Here is a 17,385-nt window from a genome sequence, read left to right as displayed (position 1 = left end):
ATAACTTCATTGGGTTAAAGTAGTTTCTTTTGTGCTTAGATATATTGATGTAGATTCACCCAACTCAGTTGCTAAAGGAACTTACATGCTGAAATTTAGAACATCACAGGGCCAAGCCCTCACATCTGGTTCTTCTGAGAGTATTTTCTCTATATATGCTTGTTGTATCTTCCAAATTATGGCTTAGCATAATAAGCATTATAGTTTAAAATGATAAGAAGACACTTTTTTCTCTCCTTTTTCTTTTTTTTTGATAAAAGGGAGAATTTCTGTGGCACTGCAAATGTGTATAACTTAGTTGTTATTGAATGCTGCAACGTGTATAATATATTTCGTTCGTCCCATAGTAAATGTAGGAGGACCTGTGTGTGGGGGGTGGGAGGGTGAACTGAGAAAAAGAAAGTTGGTGGCTGGTTGTGGGTTCCAATGTTATTGAAAAAGTGGATGGAGGGAGTATTAGGCACTCAGCTTTGGTCTCTGATTCTTACAGTCATTCTTGATTACTAGTAGAAACTATTGCACTTACTCTTGGAGTCTCGGTCATTTTATTTTGCAAGGGATGGGGAAAGTAATTGCATTGGCACCTCAGTTTCAGTTTTCATGTCTGTATCAAGTGGCTCAAAAGAAGACTATGCACCTGCTCATGTCAAAATGCAATTTAAGCTGTATATTCGTACTAATTAATGTACTAGTTCTCGTCTTGCATCATCTAGTGGAGTGGTGATACTCTGAGTTTATAAAAGCTTGTTCATCATGATTAATCTGAGATGGATCTTGTAATTATCCAACAAAAATTTTTCTCCTAATAATTAGTGTTTTTTTGTCTTTCTGGTTCTCCCTTTTGATTTACTCAATTTGTTCCAGTTTTTGGAGAGAACATCAGGTTATGTTTTTTTTCCTCTTCCTGATAGGTGGTTATGTGTTTACTCTGTTTTTAGGATGCTATTGGACATTGAATTGATTGATTTGTTAATATGGAGTATGTATTTGCTAATATATTTGCCTTCTTTGTTTAATGTATAAAAGTCATCCAAAAACAAAATTATCATGGAAATTTTGATTTTTAACACCCCACAAAAAAATAAAATAATAATAATAATAAATTAATTAATTAATTAAAAAAAAAATAGAGTATTACCCACATGCTTATCATGCATTTATTTGCTTAAAGCAATTTCAATGACAATTAGCTTGTCATGCCAAATAAGCTTTTAAACTAATTATCACTTTAGCTACTTTTTGCTCCAATGGCTAGCTATTAGCTTAGTAGTGATTGTTGGATTGAAAATACATGAAAAAAGCTTAATTGGTTCAATGAGCATTTAATTTTGACTAGTTTAATTCCCAAGCAAAGCTAATTGAGTTTTCTAGCTCCAATGGTCAAGCTAATAGCTAGGGAATTATTGAAATTGCAAGCAAGTCTCCAGCTACAACCATTAGAGTTGCTCTTAGGACCTTTCACGCAAAGTGTCTTAACTTTGGCAGAAATTGACATTCTTTAATGATATTCAAATTAGATTTAAGTCAACTTTATATATTTAAAAAAATATATGGATGAGGTGGTTTGAACAATTAACCTCTTAGGAAAAACATTATTGTTTAATCATCTAGACTAATTGTCGATTATGCTCTAAACCTGCGTATATTTAATGTTGTATTGTTTGTGTAAATGAAAATTTGATATTATACTACAATAGTAATAGTAGTAATAAAGACTTGTAAGTTGTAATACACATAATACAGAAAATTTTGGAGAGTAAGCTTATTGTGCCCTATTAGAGGTTTGACTAATTAAAATAGCTAATTTAGGGCCAGTGTCACTTCTGCTTAATTTCATTTCAGTTCAGTTCTGTTCAACTCCAATCAGTTCAGTTTAGTTTAGTTCTTAATTTCCTTCTCTCATAAAATATTAAGTTTAGTTCACTTCAGTTAATGTGAACAAGCCCTTAGGTGTTGGGTAAATAGCTTATTAAAAAAGCGTTTTGGTCTCGAAAAGCTATTTTGGCTATTTGAATAATTACCTTTTGAAATGAGTTTATGTTGAACAATTAGCTTTTTGACTATTTGAATACACAAAAATAACTAATAATTAACAGTTATTTATCAAACACTTTTACATAATTAACTACTTCGTATTTACTACTAGTTAATGTAACCAGCTAGTCAAAGCAAGTAATATCAACTAGCTCGTACGAAATACGAAGTAAGAAACAAGGTTTATATGTTTTAAAAATTGTTACTCGTATTGGTTAAAAACAGAAAATTGAGATTATCTATTGAGTCGTGTCATCATCGGGTGTAATGAACTACTAGTGTATAATTAAGAGAGAGAGAGAGCGACAAACGCAAATACAAATGGTAATCGAGTCGGACGCCGAGCTCCCGCCAACATGCACACAAGTGACAACTGACAAGTCTTATAATCCCCAAATTCAGTTGACGACTTTCATTAGGGTTTTGCTGGATTCTCAGTGTTAACCCTCACCTTTCATCTTCACACAATTCTCTCATTCCCCTAATTATGGCTGGTATTTCTTCTTAATCCCTAATTTCATTTTCAATTTCAATTAATGTTTGCTTCGTCCTTTTTTTTTTTTTTTTTTTTTTTCGAATTGAACTATCATTTTTTTGCTTAAATTGCTGCAATTTTGATATTATTTGCAGAAGATAAAGTGTCGTTGGATTTGACGGAAGAAACTCTTCAGAGCATGGAAGTCGGCATGGCGTTTCGCGATTATGTAATGTTTCTCTTTCACTCCGATTAATTTTTAATAAATTGTGTTATGATGATTTTGTTGTATGGATTGGTGAATTTGAAGAAATTTGAATGATTTGTCGTTGCAATTGAGGAACTGTAATTTATGAGATTAATTAATGTTGTAATTAATGTATATACCAGTCATGCATACACTATTGAGTAAGGATTATTGCTGATTGTCTGTGTATAAGATCGCCTTTCGTAGTTTCTGCTAATTCTAGCGTATTGAGTGCTCGGTAGTTGGTAACGGCATATTTTAACTGAATTGTTAGTGTATTTGATGTTTCATGGTCAACCTATGGAGAGACTTTAATGATTGTAGCACTTGTTGCTGTTGCAGAGTGGAAGAATCAGTTCAATGGACTTCCATAGGACCTCAAGTTACTTGGTAACTGCTAGTGATGATGAATCGATCCGCTTGTATGATGTCGCCAATGCCACGTAGGTGTTTTGATTCTGAAATATGAAGCATTTTACATACGCAGTCTATGCTTGCCAAATAAGGATGCAACTTTTTTTAGGGTTTACAATTATCATTTCCTATTTGTTCTGCATTACATTGACTCTAAGTGTCTCTTTCTGTTGTTTATATATAATATTAAAACTACTCCATCTTTTAGGATATAATAGTCGCTTTATTCCAAACCCCAAAATGTAAGGATTTAGATGGTTTTCCACAATGATTTCGACTTGTGCAAATTGGGTTGGACGATTAATGATCTTTTAATCTTTCATATTGTGTGATGCAGCAACTTCCATAGAGATCAACATATTCCGAACCTGCCTTTAATTATGAGCATGACTACATTTGATAGCATTGGACAGTTGTCACATGGATTTAGAGTAGACTGACTTTGTTTCGAGAGTGAATATTAAGCAACATTCTGTGTTTAGTTTCCTAATCATCAGCAGTGATTTGTAATTATCTATAACATTGAAGTAATGTCTGCTAATAAATCACAGCAGATAACAACCTCGTTGACTTGATAGAAGGCGAAAGGATAACAAAGGATTATCTGTTGCTTCCGAAGGCAATGTATAGTTGGTTCCTTAAGGGAAAAGTATCCAGAAAGAACCTACCAAAAATAGAAACAAATAGTGAATTCATTCCAAACATACCTCCTAACAGTGTCTACCATGATACAGTTTGGCTTCTACACCATGGTCTGCCATTACTTGTGAATTTTTTGAATTAAGCTTTATGACTTCATTGCAAGAGAGATGAATGGTGGCTAATTGAATTAGGCAATTGTTTATGTTTATGTTTAGTTTTTAAATCATCCTGCAGTTTCTTTAATTATATGGAACTTTTTGTTTACATTTTGCTGTTGTCATGTATAAACTCGCTATTTCATTCTGATATACAGAGATTATTAAAAACTTTGCTTTTGTTTTCAGATGTTTGAAAACCATCAATAGCAAGAAGTATGGAGTTGAACTTGTGTGCTTTACTTCTCATCCTACAACAGTGATCTACTCGTCAAAAAATGGCTGGGATGGTAATTTAACTTGACTCTAGATCACGTAAACGGTAAATTGGTAAATGTATATATTTAAGATTTATAATCAGATATAATTTGTCTGCAGAGTCACTGCGGCTTCTCTCCTTGAACGACAACAAATATTTGCGATATTTCAAAGGTCATCATGATAGGTATTAGTTCCTTGGGTCATCCATATATGTGACTGATTTTACTTTTCATGATTCATGTTGCCTGACAATACTCCTTTCAGGGTCGTATCCCTAAGCTTGTGTGCTCGCAATGAATTCTTTATATCAGGTTCTCTGGACCGGACTGTTCTGCTATGGGACCAACGGGCTGAGAAATGTCAGGTATGATTGTTGCCTGTCTGGCCCTTGTCTAAATTAGGTATTGTTTCCCGTGCTTGTCTGGTGAGTGATACCTAAAGGATTATTATCTTTTTTTATTTTATTTCAGGGTCTTCTACGTGTCCAGGGAAGGCCTGCAACAGCTTATGACGATCAAGGATTAGTCTTTTCGATTGCTTCTGGAGGATATATAAGATTGTTTGACACTCGCAAATATGAAAAGGTTTGTGCTTCATGTCCTCAATTTGCTTATCTAAGAAGATGTGGGTTCCTTAGAAGGTGTGTTTGATGGCTGATTTCTTGTTATTTAGGGCCCTTTTGAAATATATTCTGTTGGGGGAGACTTCTCTGATGCCAATGTAGTCAAATTCAGCTATGACGGGAGACTTATGCTTTTAACAACAACCAATGGATTTATTCATGTGCTTGATTCATTCCGTGGTACCCTTGTAAGTTCCTTACCCCCCAATTATTGTTTTATAAGTAAAATAAAAATATATATGTCTATTAATCAGCTGTAATAAAAAATTAAAACTCATGTAGGACAAGTTGTCCTCTAAACAGAAACCAAGATTACATCTTAACCCAGTTTTTATTAACTTCTCAATTGAGTATGATTATAATGTAAATATAGGGTGTTACTCTGAAAATCTTTTTTTTTTCCTAATTTTTTTTCCTGTTTCTTTTGACGTTATATCCAGTTATGCTCATTTAATGTAAAACCAGTATCCACCAATTCGACTTTGGAGGCCTCATTTAGCCCCGAGGGAATGTTTGTCATATCAGGTAATACACAAAGTTTTTTCTCTATTAGTTCCTTGGATGGCTTAATTGACTATTTTAACTAGCCACCTTTACTCTTGTGATTGGCCCTTCGGTTTATTATTGGGCACCCTCGTTTTTTGTGGAATTATGTGCATGTGTCTGTGTGGGGTATAAACTTCTTTGAAGTCTGTCAAGCCATCCATATGACTGTAAGAGAGAGAATTAGCTTTTTTATTTTCTTTTTTAAGATGTAGATTGTGAGCGTGTTTTGGGTAGGGTTAGGGTGACTTTGCTGCTCCATAGTCCATATGACTAATGGACTATGCTCAATGGCCCAGCCTTTCATGAGATCATCATCTTTGACCCACCAAATGTGTCCCATACTCCCATGGGCAGTGGCTATAAATTGCCTAGGCACCTAGATATTGTGTCACAGTTTCTTGATTAACAATTATGCTTCAGCCCCAAGGTGTCAATCACACACGAGGCGAGGGCTAAGATGGATAAAGCGGCGAGGTTGAGAATGTGGGGGATGAAGGTCATTGCCATTCCTGAATTTATTTCATTCTGAGTCCAAATATGATTTTTTATTCAAATGGCCCCTGAGTTTACATTTCAAGTTTGTCTGAATTTTGCTTACCTAAACCCCTTTGATACTTGCCGACCAGAGATGTCATCTGTTAAAATTATACATCATGGTCGAAAACCTTGGGCCTTAAATTGAGCTAGTAAGTTTATCCAATAATGCTGAAATAGAAATGAACACGAAGTAGACCATGATGCAACTCAGCATATATTGGGGAATTCTTGGTATCCTATTTTACTAACCATCATGCCTTTCTTCATACTTTTGAGTTTTGACCATCTGATATAGACATTTGGCACTGTTTTAGCATGTAAACTTTTCCAAAGTACTTTGGTATCCCTAATTCAGGTCAAATGTTTTCCCTTTCTTGTTCTTTTTGATTGCTACTCTTAACTTCCTCCATATTAATGCAAAAGCGAGGTTTATCTAAGAATAGAGGAGCTGACCTTTCCCAAACAAATGTGTTCTTCTTCAATCTATTGAGAGGGCTGTCAAAGTACCCTTTACAGGCTTCACCTAGCTTTGATGTTGCATAATTGGCAAGCACTTTCTCAGCAGCCTTCATTCAGGCGGTTTAACACTGCAAGTCCTTGCTTTCCCCTCCCCTTAGTCTGAGCTAACTTAGACTTTTGTCTCATTATGGGCTTCAAGTCTTTGATAATATTTCAAATGCTCTGGGCCTGGACTTCGCCATCAATTTACCCTAGTCTATATTTTTATCCAACTTTTATCGTATTTGCTAGCTTTTTCTGCATGTTGCTTTTTTCAATTATGCTTATTCTTTGATTTACCATGCGCTTTTCTCCCTTTCTTACAATTTTTTGAGCTCTACTTTATTGCATATTTATAAGGGTTGGTTCACTCTTGTTAGCATAATCCCTCTATTGATACCGTCTTTGGAAATTTGCATACCTGTTATGGCTGTAAATTCCTTCCCCTAATCGCTTTACAACTGTGGCTACATATCTTTTGTATGTCACCTTGAACACTCTTTCCATCTTGTGTTACCAACTAGTTATGTTGGATAGTCAAACAATCATTTGACCAATCTTTCATAAATTTAATTTGTTTCCCTGTTTTGCTGAGTGTATGTGTACCTCTGTTTCCTTGCATCATTTGATATTCTTTCTCAGAAAATTTAAAACATGATAGTGCAGAATTTTTGTGATCAGCACATCACTTTCTTGGAATGTTTCTTGGTTTCTCTCTCTATCTCACCACTTCCTCAAGTCCCTCCCAGACTCCCAAAGCACTCAAATGGAGGGATCAATTTTCTTGGTAGGTTATACATTGTCAATGTGATTATGTAGGAGTGAGAAAGTTGGACAAATTTTAAAGGCTCAATGAATCCACAGATCTGGATGAATTTATGTTAGAAGTGGTTGTGCACAAAGTTGTGTAACTTGTGTTTCATACCTATGATTTTAGTCCCTAGTCCTTCCATTAGTGGGAATGTGGGATCCTTACTGGCCTTTTGTTTGCATACTTGCTTTTGATGTGTTATAGTTGTAGTACATGCTGCTATCCGTTTGGAAAGGATTCAGCCTTTGTTCAGTTTGTTTATGCTTCTCTTCTTTTAAGTAATTTCCAATTTGGTTTATTCCACTTTCTTCTGCAGGTTCAGGGGATGGCAGTGTATATGCATGGAGTGTCCGCAGTGGCAAAGAGGTATGGAGTATTAAATGGTTCTTGTTTTAGTTTTCTTACCTGATTGAAGGTACTATCTTGTATTTCTGGATGATAAAATTTGAGGAAAAGATGTCACACTGGCTGTTTGGCTTCTTTGTTCTTCCTTGGCATTTTGACTTTTTAGAATCCCTTGTATCTGGACACCTAAGTTTGCATGAGCTAGAAATTAGGTGGTGGGGAACTTTTGATTTGGCAATCGTCATTATGGAAGGACATCTATAAAGGCTTTATCTTAAGAAGTGTATATAGTATGCGGTCTGGGAAGATCTAGGATTTTTTTTCCCTTGATTTATGTTGGAAATCAAAATACCACTACCATTGGATGTAACCCACCCTTGCATTTAGCATTGTGCGTTGTATATAAGCGGAAGTAATAAAACATGTTTTTCAGTTTAAAATTTCCATCATGCCCAAACTTAATGTTTCTGTTTTATTTTGTTCAAAATATGTGTTGAAGCAACTTTAGAGAAATTGAAAATCTTCAGCAGTTGTCAACAGCATTAGATTTCTGTTACACCTTGCTTAAACTGTTCAATTCTGACCTCATTTTCCCTTATTTTTAAAATCAAGGAAGGGGGGTGATTGATTGGTGCTTGGTGTGAATTGATTTGTTCTGTACCCTTTTGTGGCATCGGACAAATGTTCATGTAGTGATCAAGGTGTTAGATCCTATTGGTCACTTGTCCATAGTATTAAATTTATATGCAAGCTAAACATTAGGATCCTTCTGGTTAGTTGTCCATTATATTATAGTTTTCCAAGTCATACATGCATTCTAAACTCTTGATTTCTCATATCATCCACTGTTCATTAGAATTTGCAATTAGTAATGTTTTACGAATAATTTCTGTGTAGGTGGCAAGTTGGATGAGTACCGAAAAGGAACCTCCTGTAATAAAATGGGCACCAGGAAATGTCATGTTTGCCACTGGATCCTCTGAGCTATCTTTTTGGGTTCCTGATTTGTCTAAACTGGGAACTTACGCTGGAAGAAAGTAGCAATGAGACTAATCATGGAGGAATTATTGCGGGAAGAAAATAGTCATGAGACTACCCATCAGATGGTCAAAGTTAAGGATTTATGCTTATTAGACATGCAGCTTGTCTAGTCAACTAGAAATGCAGCTTGCACCCTTTAATCACGATTTATGATGGAATCTTTCCTTGTAGTGAGTCTGCTTCAACAACTTATGTTCACAGCTCATGAATAAGACAAGTCAGAGTTATTATGGATTTGAAGCTTCTTGAGGAGAAGTGGTGATACTTTGGCTGCATGCTGCTGAACTCATGTTACTGAAGAAATGGTCATTCATCCAGGTACTAACGTCGAGAACTCTGTATCATAATCTTATCTGTCGAAGAGTTCTATGTAACATTATAAATATACTCTTCTTTGATGAACTATATATTCATGATTTAGCTCATTAATTTTCACCCCTAAATTGTAACATATTTATATGTACTTTATACATCTCCCACGCATTGGAGCTTTCTGTAACATTGTGAGTAACTTGGACCTTATGTTGACTGTTTGGAGGTGTTGTAACTTGATAAATTCGCACATGCATTCCCTTGCTTAATATCATCATCCATATTCACAAAGTGGCACTTGTAGACTTTAAGTATGGAGCTTTGAACTTGTATCCATAAAATGTTAGTTCTCATCTAGGAGTTCTGTTTTGTTTTACTCTTCAAGGATAGGTAGATAGAGATCTTTATGGGTGGTCCGCCCCAAATAATACGGACATAGATTTGACATGTACATGGCCATCATTCAAGTTGCTGGCCTCTAGAAAGTGCCACCAACAATTTTTTTGGGTATAGGTAGTGAAGCTGGCATGGCCGAGAACCCTGTCAGTTTAACCCCAAGAGCCCAATTCCCTCTCCATCTTTCCAACTCCTTAGTGAATACCGAACTCTGCGAAGGTGGTGTACATGTACCCTCCCCCATCCCTGATTTTCAAGGAACCTCTTAAAAAAGGAAAACCATTCAGATAAAGAAAGAAGAGCAAGGTGCAGGTCGGGCAAAACGAATAATATGGGAAAGCTTACGTTACATAGTCCTGATGCACATGCACATAGTCTGAAAGTACAAAAATAACTTATGTAATGCACACAACTGAGCATATACAATGTACAACTTACACAATGATGGTTGTGTGCATTTTGAGGGGTGTTATATTAGTACATAAAACTTGAGAAGAGTGAATTCAAAAACCAACCATTTAAAATTTACAAAGTGAAACCCTAAAATAGGCAAATATTACAAGTTGCAGTAGTAAGCTTATGGAAGCAAAACTTTCATGAAAAAAGGCGTGATGCATGTCACGCTTCATTTTGCTAGTTTAAGGACATTACGTACTTACCCTCTGAAAAAGTAGCCAAGATTTCCTTTGGATCTACAACTAAATTCCCCTACTAAGGGGATTATTGTCTTTTTAGTTACCCTTATTCTCTCTCTTCTTTCTCTCTCTCTCCTCTCTCTCTAACAGTAAGTGCCCTAAAAGACATTAGGGGTCACTCCTTGTAACAAAAGCTGGAAATTTTGTCAAACCAAATCAAGGAAAGGCATCCATCCAAAATCTTCTTGATTGGGACCCCACCATCATCATCTTTTTCCTATCTATCTCCTTTCAATGTTATTATATGGTGACCCCATTTGCTTTTCACTATTGGAAGTACGTAATTGTGTTGAAGAGTTTTGGGTTTGTTGAATAATCCTATTCTTTATTTGTATGCGTAATTGAGCTTGAATGATTTGGCTTGGGGTGTATGTGTATTTGTATTTAACTTCCTAGACTCAAAAACAAATACTTCGTAGTTGAGTACGTGTTAAGTAGTGGTTGGTGTCGTGGTCGGAATTTAATAGTGGTGACAAGTGAAGAATTATATGACGATAATTTGATAGATTTCATTCACTAAAGTCTAAAGTTGTGGATATTTCGCAAACAAATATCTGAGGAAGTTTAACCTTATTCAAGGTAGACCTAATATCAAATATCGTAAAGATATCGATACTATTGTCTAACTTAAGAAAAATTTTGTTAGAGTCATTTTACAAGTTGAGTATTTCCGTAAAAGTTTTGTAATTGCTCCGTTTGGGCGTAACTGTGTTGAGGGATGCCTGTAACGTCACCTATATACTTCATTCCACTTCAATTCAACACCAATGGGTAAATTTCACTGTTAAGTAACCTTAGAAGTACAGAGAATTTTGATATGGGGCTAATAATGCGTAGTAATAATAATTGTAGCTAAGAAATTCGAGGATACTTTAATGGATAGGGAAAATCTCTAGCAGTTGGAATGGTAAAAAAATTGATGGGACAGCCAGACAGACTAATAATATGCGGCAATTTCTAAGAGAAAAAAAGGTTCACAAACTTCAAAACCCACAAATTTAGTTACCTTTTTATCTAATAATAACGGCTGAAATATTGTTTGTAGTTGTTATGTGTTCTCCCCTTTCATCATTGGAGGGGAATTTCTCGAGGTTCTTTCTCTCTCCTTTTTTTGAAAGAATTATTAGGACAAGTAGGACTGAGATTTTGTAAATGTGCAGGCAAATATCATATCAAATTGTACCCACTTTGATACCCACAAAATAAATAAAATGAGGGACTAAATAATAATTCCATTTACAAATAATTCACACTATGAATCTAATTGTATGAGTAGCTAGGGTTCACTTCCCACCAATTCACCTTTTTTGTGGGGTGCTATCTTTCATCTCTAGTTTCTATTCCACGTGCACATATCTTTATCTTATCTTGTTTTTATATTTCTGTATGTCTATGAGTATATGTGAACCAAATTTGATGTTTTTCTTTTATATTATGTGTAAGGTATAGAATCCTAAGATGTTGGGGTTGAATCTCACCAAGTGAGAATACTTGAATCTCACCCCGTTGTTTCAAAGTATCTTACTCACAATTTGAAATATTGTGATGGTCGAGATCTAGTTTGGGTCATTTTCTTAGGGCCTGTTCTCTTACGTTGAAATTCAATTCAGTTCAATTCAATTTAGTTCAGTTTAGCTTCTAATTTCTTTTTCTTATAAAATATTCATTTCAATTCAGTTCAGTTCAGTTCAGCTGAGTTCAGTCAATGAGAACATGCCCGTAATCTTAATAAAAAGAAAAATAAATAAATATGTGAGGTACTTAGCTCGTGTGATGAGTCTTTAATATCCTATTTTACTTAATACTATATAATAACTTAAAAAATTTACGAAGCACGGAATATATTTTTATGTGCAACTGTGTACCCTAATGCATTGGAAAATATTATCATAGTTCAAAGATAAAGTTAGGCTTTGTTTTGTTTGTTCAATCAAGGAAAGGAACTAAAAATAAATTATGAGAAGTTAAGTTTAGAGGAGAGGGGGGGGGGGGGTTGGGGGGGAAGATTGTTCAAGTTCAATAATAAAAATTAAAGTAGGCTCTAAAAAGTTTAAATAAGTTCAACATGGAAAAAAAATGTTCTTTATAATTGTATTTAGATAAGTAAAAGTTAAATGAATGATACACACCTTAAAATCTGGATATTGTGACATGTTTACACTAGTATGTATATGCATGCAAGTGTGATTAATGATGTTGATTTACTTCCTTAATTAAGGATAGATTATTTTGTTCCAAAATCATCAACAACTCCCTACCTCCCAACATAGGTGATCTGTTTTTAAAAGTTTGATTAAAAATAATGAAAGCTACCCACCTCTTATTAGATCCAAAAATTGATGGAATCTTAAGGTACTACTGTATTAAATCTTAATTTTTGTGTTATAGGGTTAGTTGTAAGCAAGAATATGGCCCCTTTTAAATTAAGGTTTTTATTCATGTTAATAAACTAAACTTTTTGCTCAATAAATTTAAATAAATCTTGCTGACGAGTGGCTCGGGACATTAGATAAGAAATAATTATATTAGTTGAAATAGTATTAAGTTAGGAATGCATGACAAAATTACGCGTCGTTCAGTGTAATTAATGTTAGTTTTACCCTAATATTTTCACTTTTTAATTTTCTTATCTAACGTTCTGGAAGTACTCATTAGCTTTTGCCAATTTAAATATGACCCCTTTTAAATTGAAGTGTTTTCATGTTAATAAGATAAACTTTTCCCTAAACATATTTAACAAACATATACAAAAACAAATGACTGGCCATATGAATAACAACGTGGAGCTAAATCAAATACGGAGTATCATGTATTGGTAGTCTGCTTTTGGTGATTTGATTTGAATCTATCTGCATGAATTTAGTATGTTTGCAGTTTTTTATTTTAAATTTTATATTATAAATGCTGTTTTGGCTGGTCTGATCATGTCAAGCCAGATGATATCTGAGTTCATCTTCTTACTCGTCTAGTCCCTACAAATCTGGAATTATATACACATGCATGTTGGGACTTGCTGGTAGCATTGCTTCTTCCCTAATTATTATGTTGATGAGTATCTTTTGTCACTATAATCCTGGATCTTCATGAAGAGGGAACTACGTCTTTGTGTTACGATAAAATACTAGTTTATCTTCATGATAAACAAAAAATATTTATCTTGTGATAAAAATGTCATGTTGATCGGGATATTTAATAGATTTATTTATAAAAATGTCATTAGATAAAACGGTTTTTGTTTATGTTGAGGATTAAGTAGGGCTCCCGGCCCTCGTGTTATATGATTTGAAATTGATCATATGAGATATGACCATCCAATTTTCTTGCTTCGTATAGTATTTTTTATATACGGAGTAATATTTTGTTATACATGTGACTATATGTGTCTATGTGAGTACATGTCATCCTTTAGTGATACATGGACTTTTACTACTTAGTATTGTTCTCCTTGTGCGTGGTATATGACATCAAGTGATAAAAATTTAAAATTAGTACGTAACACTTTTATTGGCCATTCAAATCCAAAGATTATGATGTCTAGGGCATTAATCCATTTTTCAATACCAATTTTTTTGAGAATTTTTGAGTTGTGAGTGAATTTTTGATGAACTAGCTTAAGTAAGCAACATTATTTTATGAGTTATTTCTAAAGTTTAACTAAATTCACAATGTTTTAAAAAGTTGACATTTTGTGCCCCAAACATCATGTTGTGTTTTCTAACACGTTAGTATACAAATTTGGACTTCCCTTACAACATCATAAAGAAAACACGAAAAGGTTTCATACCCTTAATAGCCCTTGCATTTAATTAGGTTGAGTCATCACTTGAGTGTCTTAACATTCTATTGATTAAACACAGAATGAATTGCACCATCTATCTGAAAAAATATGCACAATTTTAGTTAAACTAACTTTAGTCAGGAACATCAAGAATAAGGTCGGTATTAAAAACATTTGTATTGTACAGCTAGATGTATTTACTTATTACGCCAAAATATAATTTAAAATATCGTGAGTAATTAAGTACATTAATTTAATAAAAAGTAAATAATTTGTGGTTTTATCATACATCAGCTAATGAATCTCCTTGTATTAATATATATATATATATATATATATATATATATATATATATATATATTGTGTAATTTTACTGAGTATTAGTTTATTATCTTGCATTTATTGTATGAAGAAGACATATAACAACAAATATTCATATATCTTGTTATTAATTAGACAGTGAGAGAGTTGTTTTTGTTTTATTTATTTGATTGTTGAGGCAGAAAGGATTTGTAGGGCTAGTCCTGTTGTGTAGGCTTTGAGGTTCTGAAACAGACTTAACAACAGGTCATGTGTACTTCTTGTTGCACTGTTCTAGTCAGATACCAAGAGATAGAGACACTCACATACACAGACCCATCACTCACTTATTCCTAATGTCCTTTCTTCTTTGATTTAATATATTAACATACTAACTCCGTTAATTATTACGTGCGAGCTAGTAAATTAAATTAGAATAAGATCGATCATAGCTATATAATATACTCACTTGCAATTATGATTAGAAATTTAACTACGTCCTAATTACGCTGCAGCGCACTTAACCATAAGTTATAAGAATACTAGGGTCTTGTTTGAAAGGGCAACATTACAAGGAAAACGTACATATACCCTCATAACTAAAGACCACTACCTAGCTAAACTCTTAGCTTACTAGTATATGACAATGATTTAGTGATTATGATGGTTAGCATTAGACTAACTAATTAACTAACTAACTAAAACTTACAATAATTAATAACTAATTAAGATTAGACAGTTTTAGACCTAAACACTCTTCTTAGAGTAGTCATTATACTACAAATTAGATATTTGGTGAATAATAGCCATAACCGTAGGAGTTGAGGCTAAGCTCAAGGGAAGTATTGCCACCGCTACCATTAGACCATCGGTATCCACCAGTGTAATACCCGCCGTCTGATGGAGGCTTAATGGTATAGAAGCCGTGGTTGTGGTCATGGTCGTGGTCGTGATCAAGCTCTTCATTGTGCATAGGGAAGAGAGGAAGGGTCTCTATCTCTGGTGTTTCTGACCCATAATGATCTTGGTCAATGTAAGGATCTTCGTCGATGGTTGATATCTTGTCCAGTAAATTTGCGTAAGATGCTGGTGCATATGGACTGTAATTAGCTCCAACTGCAGTCCATTGGTTCACATGATTTCCTCCATTAAAAATACCTCCTGATATTGAACAGTCCTGAAAATAATATTTTCCAGTCAAAAAATTTATATATAGTGATCAGAAAAAAAAATATATAGAGAGCATAGTACTATTCTATTAAGCTATAGTCTAGTATCCAATTTAGGTTATTAATTTTCAGTATCAATACAAAATAGGCCAACTTTACATACTCTCTCTGTTACATATTACTCGCAACAAAAGGGTGAACCGGGTGTAACACCAAAAAATAATTAACATTATTGTAATAGTACCCTAAACTTATTCTTCAGTTTTCTTCCATTATATTAATCTCTATTATGATTAAAATCCCGGTATAATCCAAAAGATTAGACTGAAAGAATATGATCATACTTATTACTGATTGAAAAAACTGTTAAGATTTGGTTTTAGATTTTGCAGGATGAATATGGACCAAAGCTAAGAGTACTTTAAAGTACTAGTACTTATATGCATATATAGTATAAGAAATTAAAGTAGCTAATAATTAATTAATACTTGTATTATTAACAAGGAGGTTTAGGGCAAAAGAGGTAATAAGTGTACTTACCCTAAACTTATTCTCCATGTTAACAGCTCCATACCCAAAACCCCCCATCAACTGTCCTCCACCAGGAATCACTTGTCCATTTGATGAACTCGAACACGAAACCCCTGCAACATATATTACAAAACACCCAAATATATCAACTAAACTATTTTTCACACAAAAATAAGTTAACTACAAAATTACAAAAAAAGCAACAAAAATGCTTCTAAATGAACATTATACTACATCTAGTTAAAACATTTTCTTACAACAAAAAAAAAAAATGTAAATTTTTACCAGGATTGTTAATAGTGCAAGGGTACTTATTAGCATGAAGAGTGATATCCTGATGATCTTGTTTCCAAGTAAGACCACCATTTCTGACGAAATTATTATTTCTACCAACATTATTACTATTATTAGTAGTAGGGGAGGTAGGAGTAAGCCTCTTCTTCTGTCTCTCCCTAGCCTTATGATTCTGAAACCAGTAGAAAACGTTCTTGCCTTCGATCTTGCCATACCGCCTTAGCCGAGCACAAATGCTCTGAATCTGATCAGCAGTTGGAGACCGAACTCCGTTGATGTAGTAAAGCTCCTTAAGAAGCTTAATTTGCTCTGTTGTTGGTGTCCATCTTGTGCTACTTTGCCTACATAGGTAGTTGTTGCTTGTATTAGTAGTGTTATTATTAGTCATTTTCCCACAGTTTAAGTTCATGTTCATCTCATCTTGTTGTTGTTGTGATTCCATTTTATGAATGTTTGGAAATAAATTTGGAAGAGTTTTAACAAGAATTTGTAGTTATTTTTATTGTTTGGAGTAGAGGGTTTTGTTTTAGAGAGAAGTTTGTGTTAGAGAGAGAGAGGGAGTTGTAGAAAAAAGGAAGGGACAAAAGAGGTTTGTAGAAAGACTGAGGGATCAGAGGATATATATTGCTTGGGTGAAAAGTTATGGAGAAGTTTGATTTTAAGAAAGAGAGAGAAAATGAATGAATGAATGTGTTTTATAAAGTTTCTCTATTTTTACATAGCAAGTCACCCAATAATTAATAATACAAAGAGGTTTCGACTAATCCGGATTTAAATTGAATTAGACTTCAATCAGGAGAAAATCTCGGTATTTCTAGTTTGACCTAAGACAACCTTCGATTCTAATGAACCAACTAATTTACCAGTTTACCGGATGATTCTAACACTTGTTTATTTTATTCTCTATTATACTTTGTGATTTTTTTTAAGGAAGAATTTTAGAGTTTTTTTCACTAGGGTTATCTCCCATTTTTTTTTTTTTATTTACTCCCTCCGTTTTAATTTGCTAGTCCATATACTATTTTTGGCGTTTTAAAAAGATCTACCCATATTGAATGTATTCCACTTTTAACTTAGTTTTTGTTTTTTATTTTATACATATTAAATTCTGGTTGGCTTAATTAATTTTTGGTGTTTAGAGAGCCACAAGGGCGGGGGTGAGAATCGATCCCAGGATCTCCTGGAATCGGGAGGAAAGCTCTAACCACTTGAGCTATCCATCACTCTCTGGTTGGCTTAATTAATTGATTGTGAATTAATAACATGACTCTAATTAAAGAAA

General features: G+C 34.0%; 2 protein-coding genes across 3 annotated transcripts; one reads left to right on the top strand and one right to left on the bottom strand.

Annotated features, from left to right (window-relative positions):
* The first annotated feature begins 2,371 nt into the window (after positions 1-2,371).
* On the top strand, positions 2,372-9,161 carry LOC145624813 (protein ANTHESIS PROMOTING FACTOR 1-like). Of its 2 annotated transcripts, XR_014110478.1 has the most exons (12): positions 2,372-2,528; positions 2,665-2,738; positions 3,099-3,199; positions 4,157-4,257; positions 4,346-4,412; positions 4,493-4,592; positions 4,699-4,812; positions 4,901-5,038; positions 5,291-5,375; positions 7,559-7,608; positions 8,485-8,699; positions 8,800-9,161. XR_014110478.1 is itself a non-coding variant. In XM_081677904.1 (11 exons), the coding sequence occupies exons 1-11, from the start codon at positions 2,522-2,524 to the stop codon at positions 8,626-8,628; spliced, it is 981 nt and encodes a 326-aa protein (XP_081534030.1). In that variant the 5' UTR covers positions 2,372-2,521; the 3' UTR covers positions 8,629-9,161. The 2 variants fall into 2 exon arrangements, 1 of the variants encoding a protein (XP_081534030.1); XM_081677904.1 differs by having other exon boundaries at positions 8,485-9,161.
* Positions 9,162-15,650: 6,489 nt separating this feature from the next.
* On the bottom strand, positions 15,651-16,491 carry LOC145624810 (protein WUSCHEL-like). The gene is made up of 2 exons (XM_081677899.1): positions 16,095-16,491; positions 15,651-15,922 (listed from the first exon to the last, which is right to left on the bottom strand). The coding sequence occupies exons 1-2, from the start codon at positions 16,489-16,491 to the stop codon at positions 15,756-15,758; spliced, it is 564 nt and encodes a 187-aa protein (XP_081534025.1). The 3' UTR covers positions 15,651-15,755.
* Between the last annotated feature and the right edge of the window lie 894 nt (positions 16,492-17,385).

This window comes from Chenopodium album, chromosome 1 (genome assembly GCF_948465745.1).
Source record: "Chenopodium album chromosome 1, dcCheAlbu1.1, whole genome shotgun sequence".
NCBI lineage: Eukaryota > Viridiplantae > Streptophyta > Magnoliopsida > Caryophyllales > Amaranthaceae > Chenopodium > Chenopodium album.
Note: the sequence above shows the minus strand (reverse complement) of the source record. Positions and strands in the feature narration are given on the sequence as shown.

Coding starts and splice junctions, on each gene's coding strand:
- LOC145624813 (XM_081677904.1), top strand. Junction 5,039..5,290: donor ATTCATTCCGTGGTACCCTT/GTAAGTTCCTTA, acceptor CGTTATATCCAG/TTATGCTCATTTAATGTAAA. Junction 7,609..8,484: donor GTGTCCGCAGTGGCAAAGAG/GTATGGAGTATT, acceptor ATTTCTGTGTAG/GTGGCAAGTTGGATGAGTAC.
- LOC145624810 (XM_081677899.1), bottom strand. CDS start 16,491: ATGACTAATAATAACACTACTAATACAAGCAACAACTACCTATGTAGG. Junction 15,923..16,094: donor TTGCACTATTAACAATCCTG/GTAAAAATTTAC, acceptor TATATGTTGCAG/GGGTTTCGTGTTCGAGTTCA.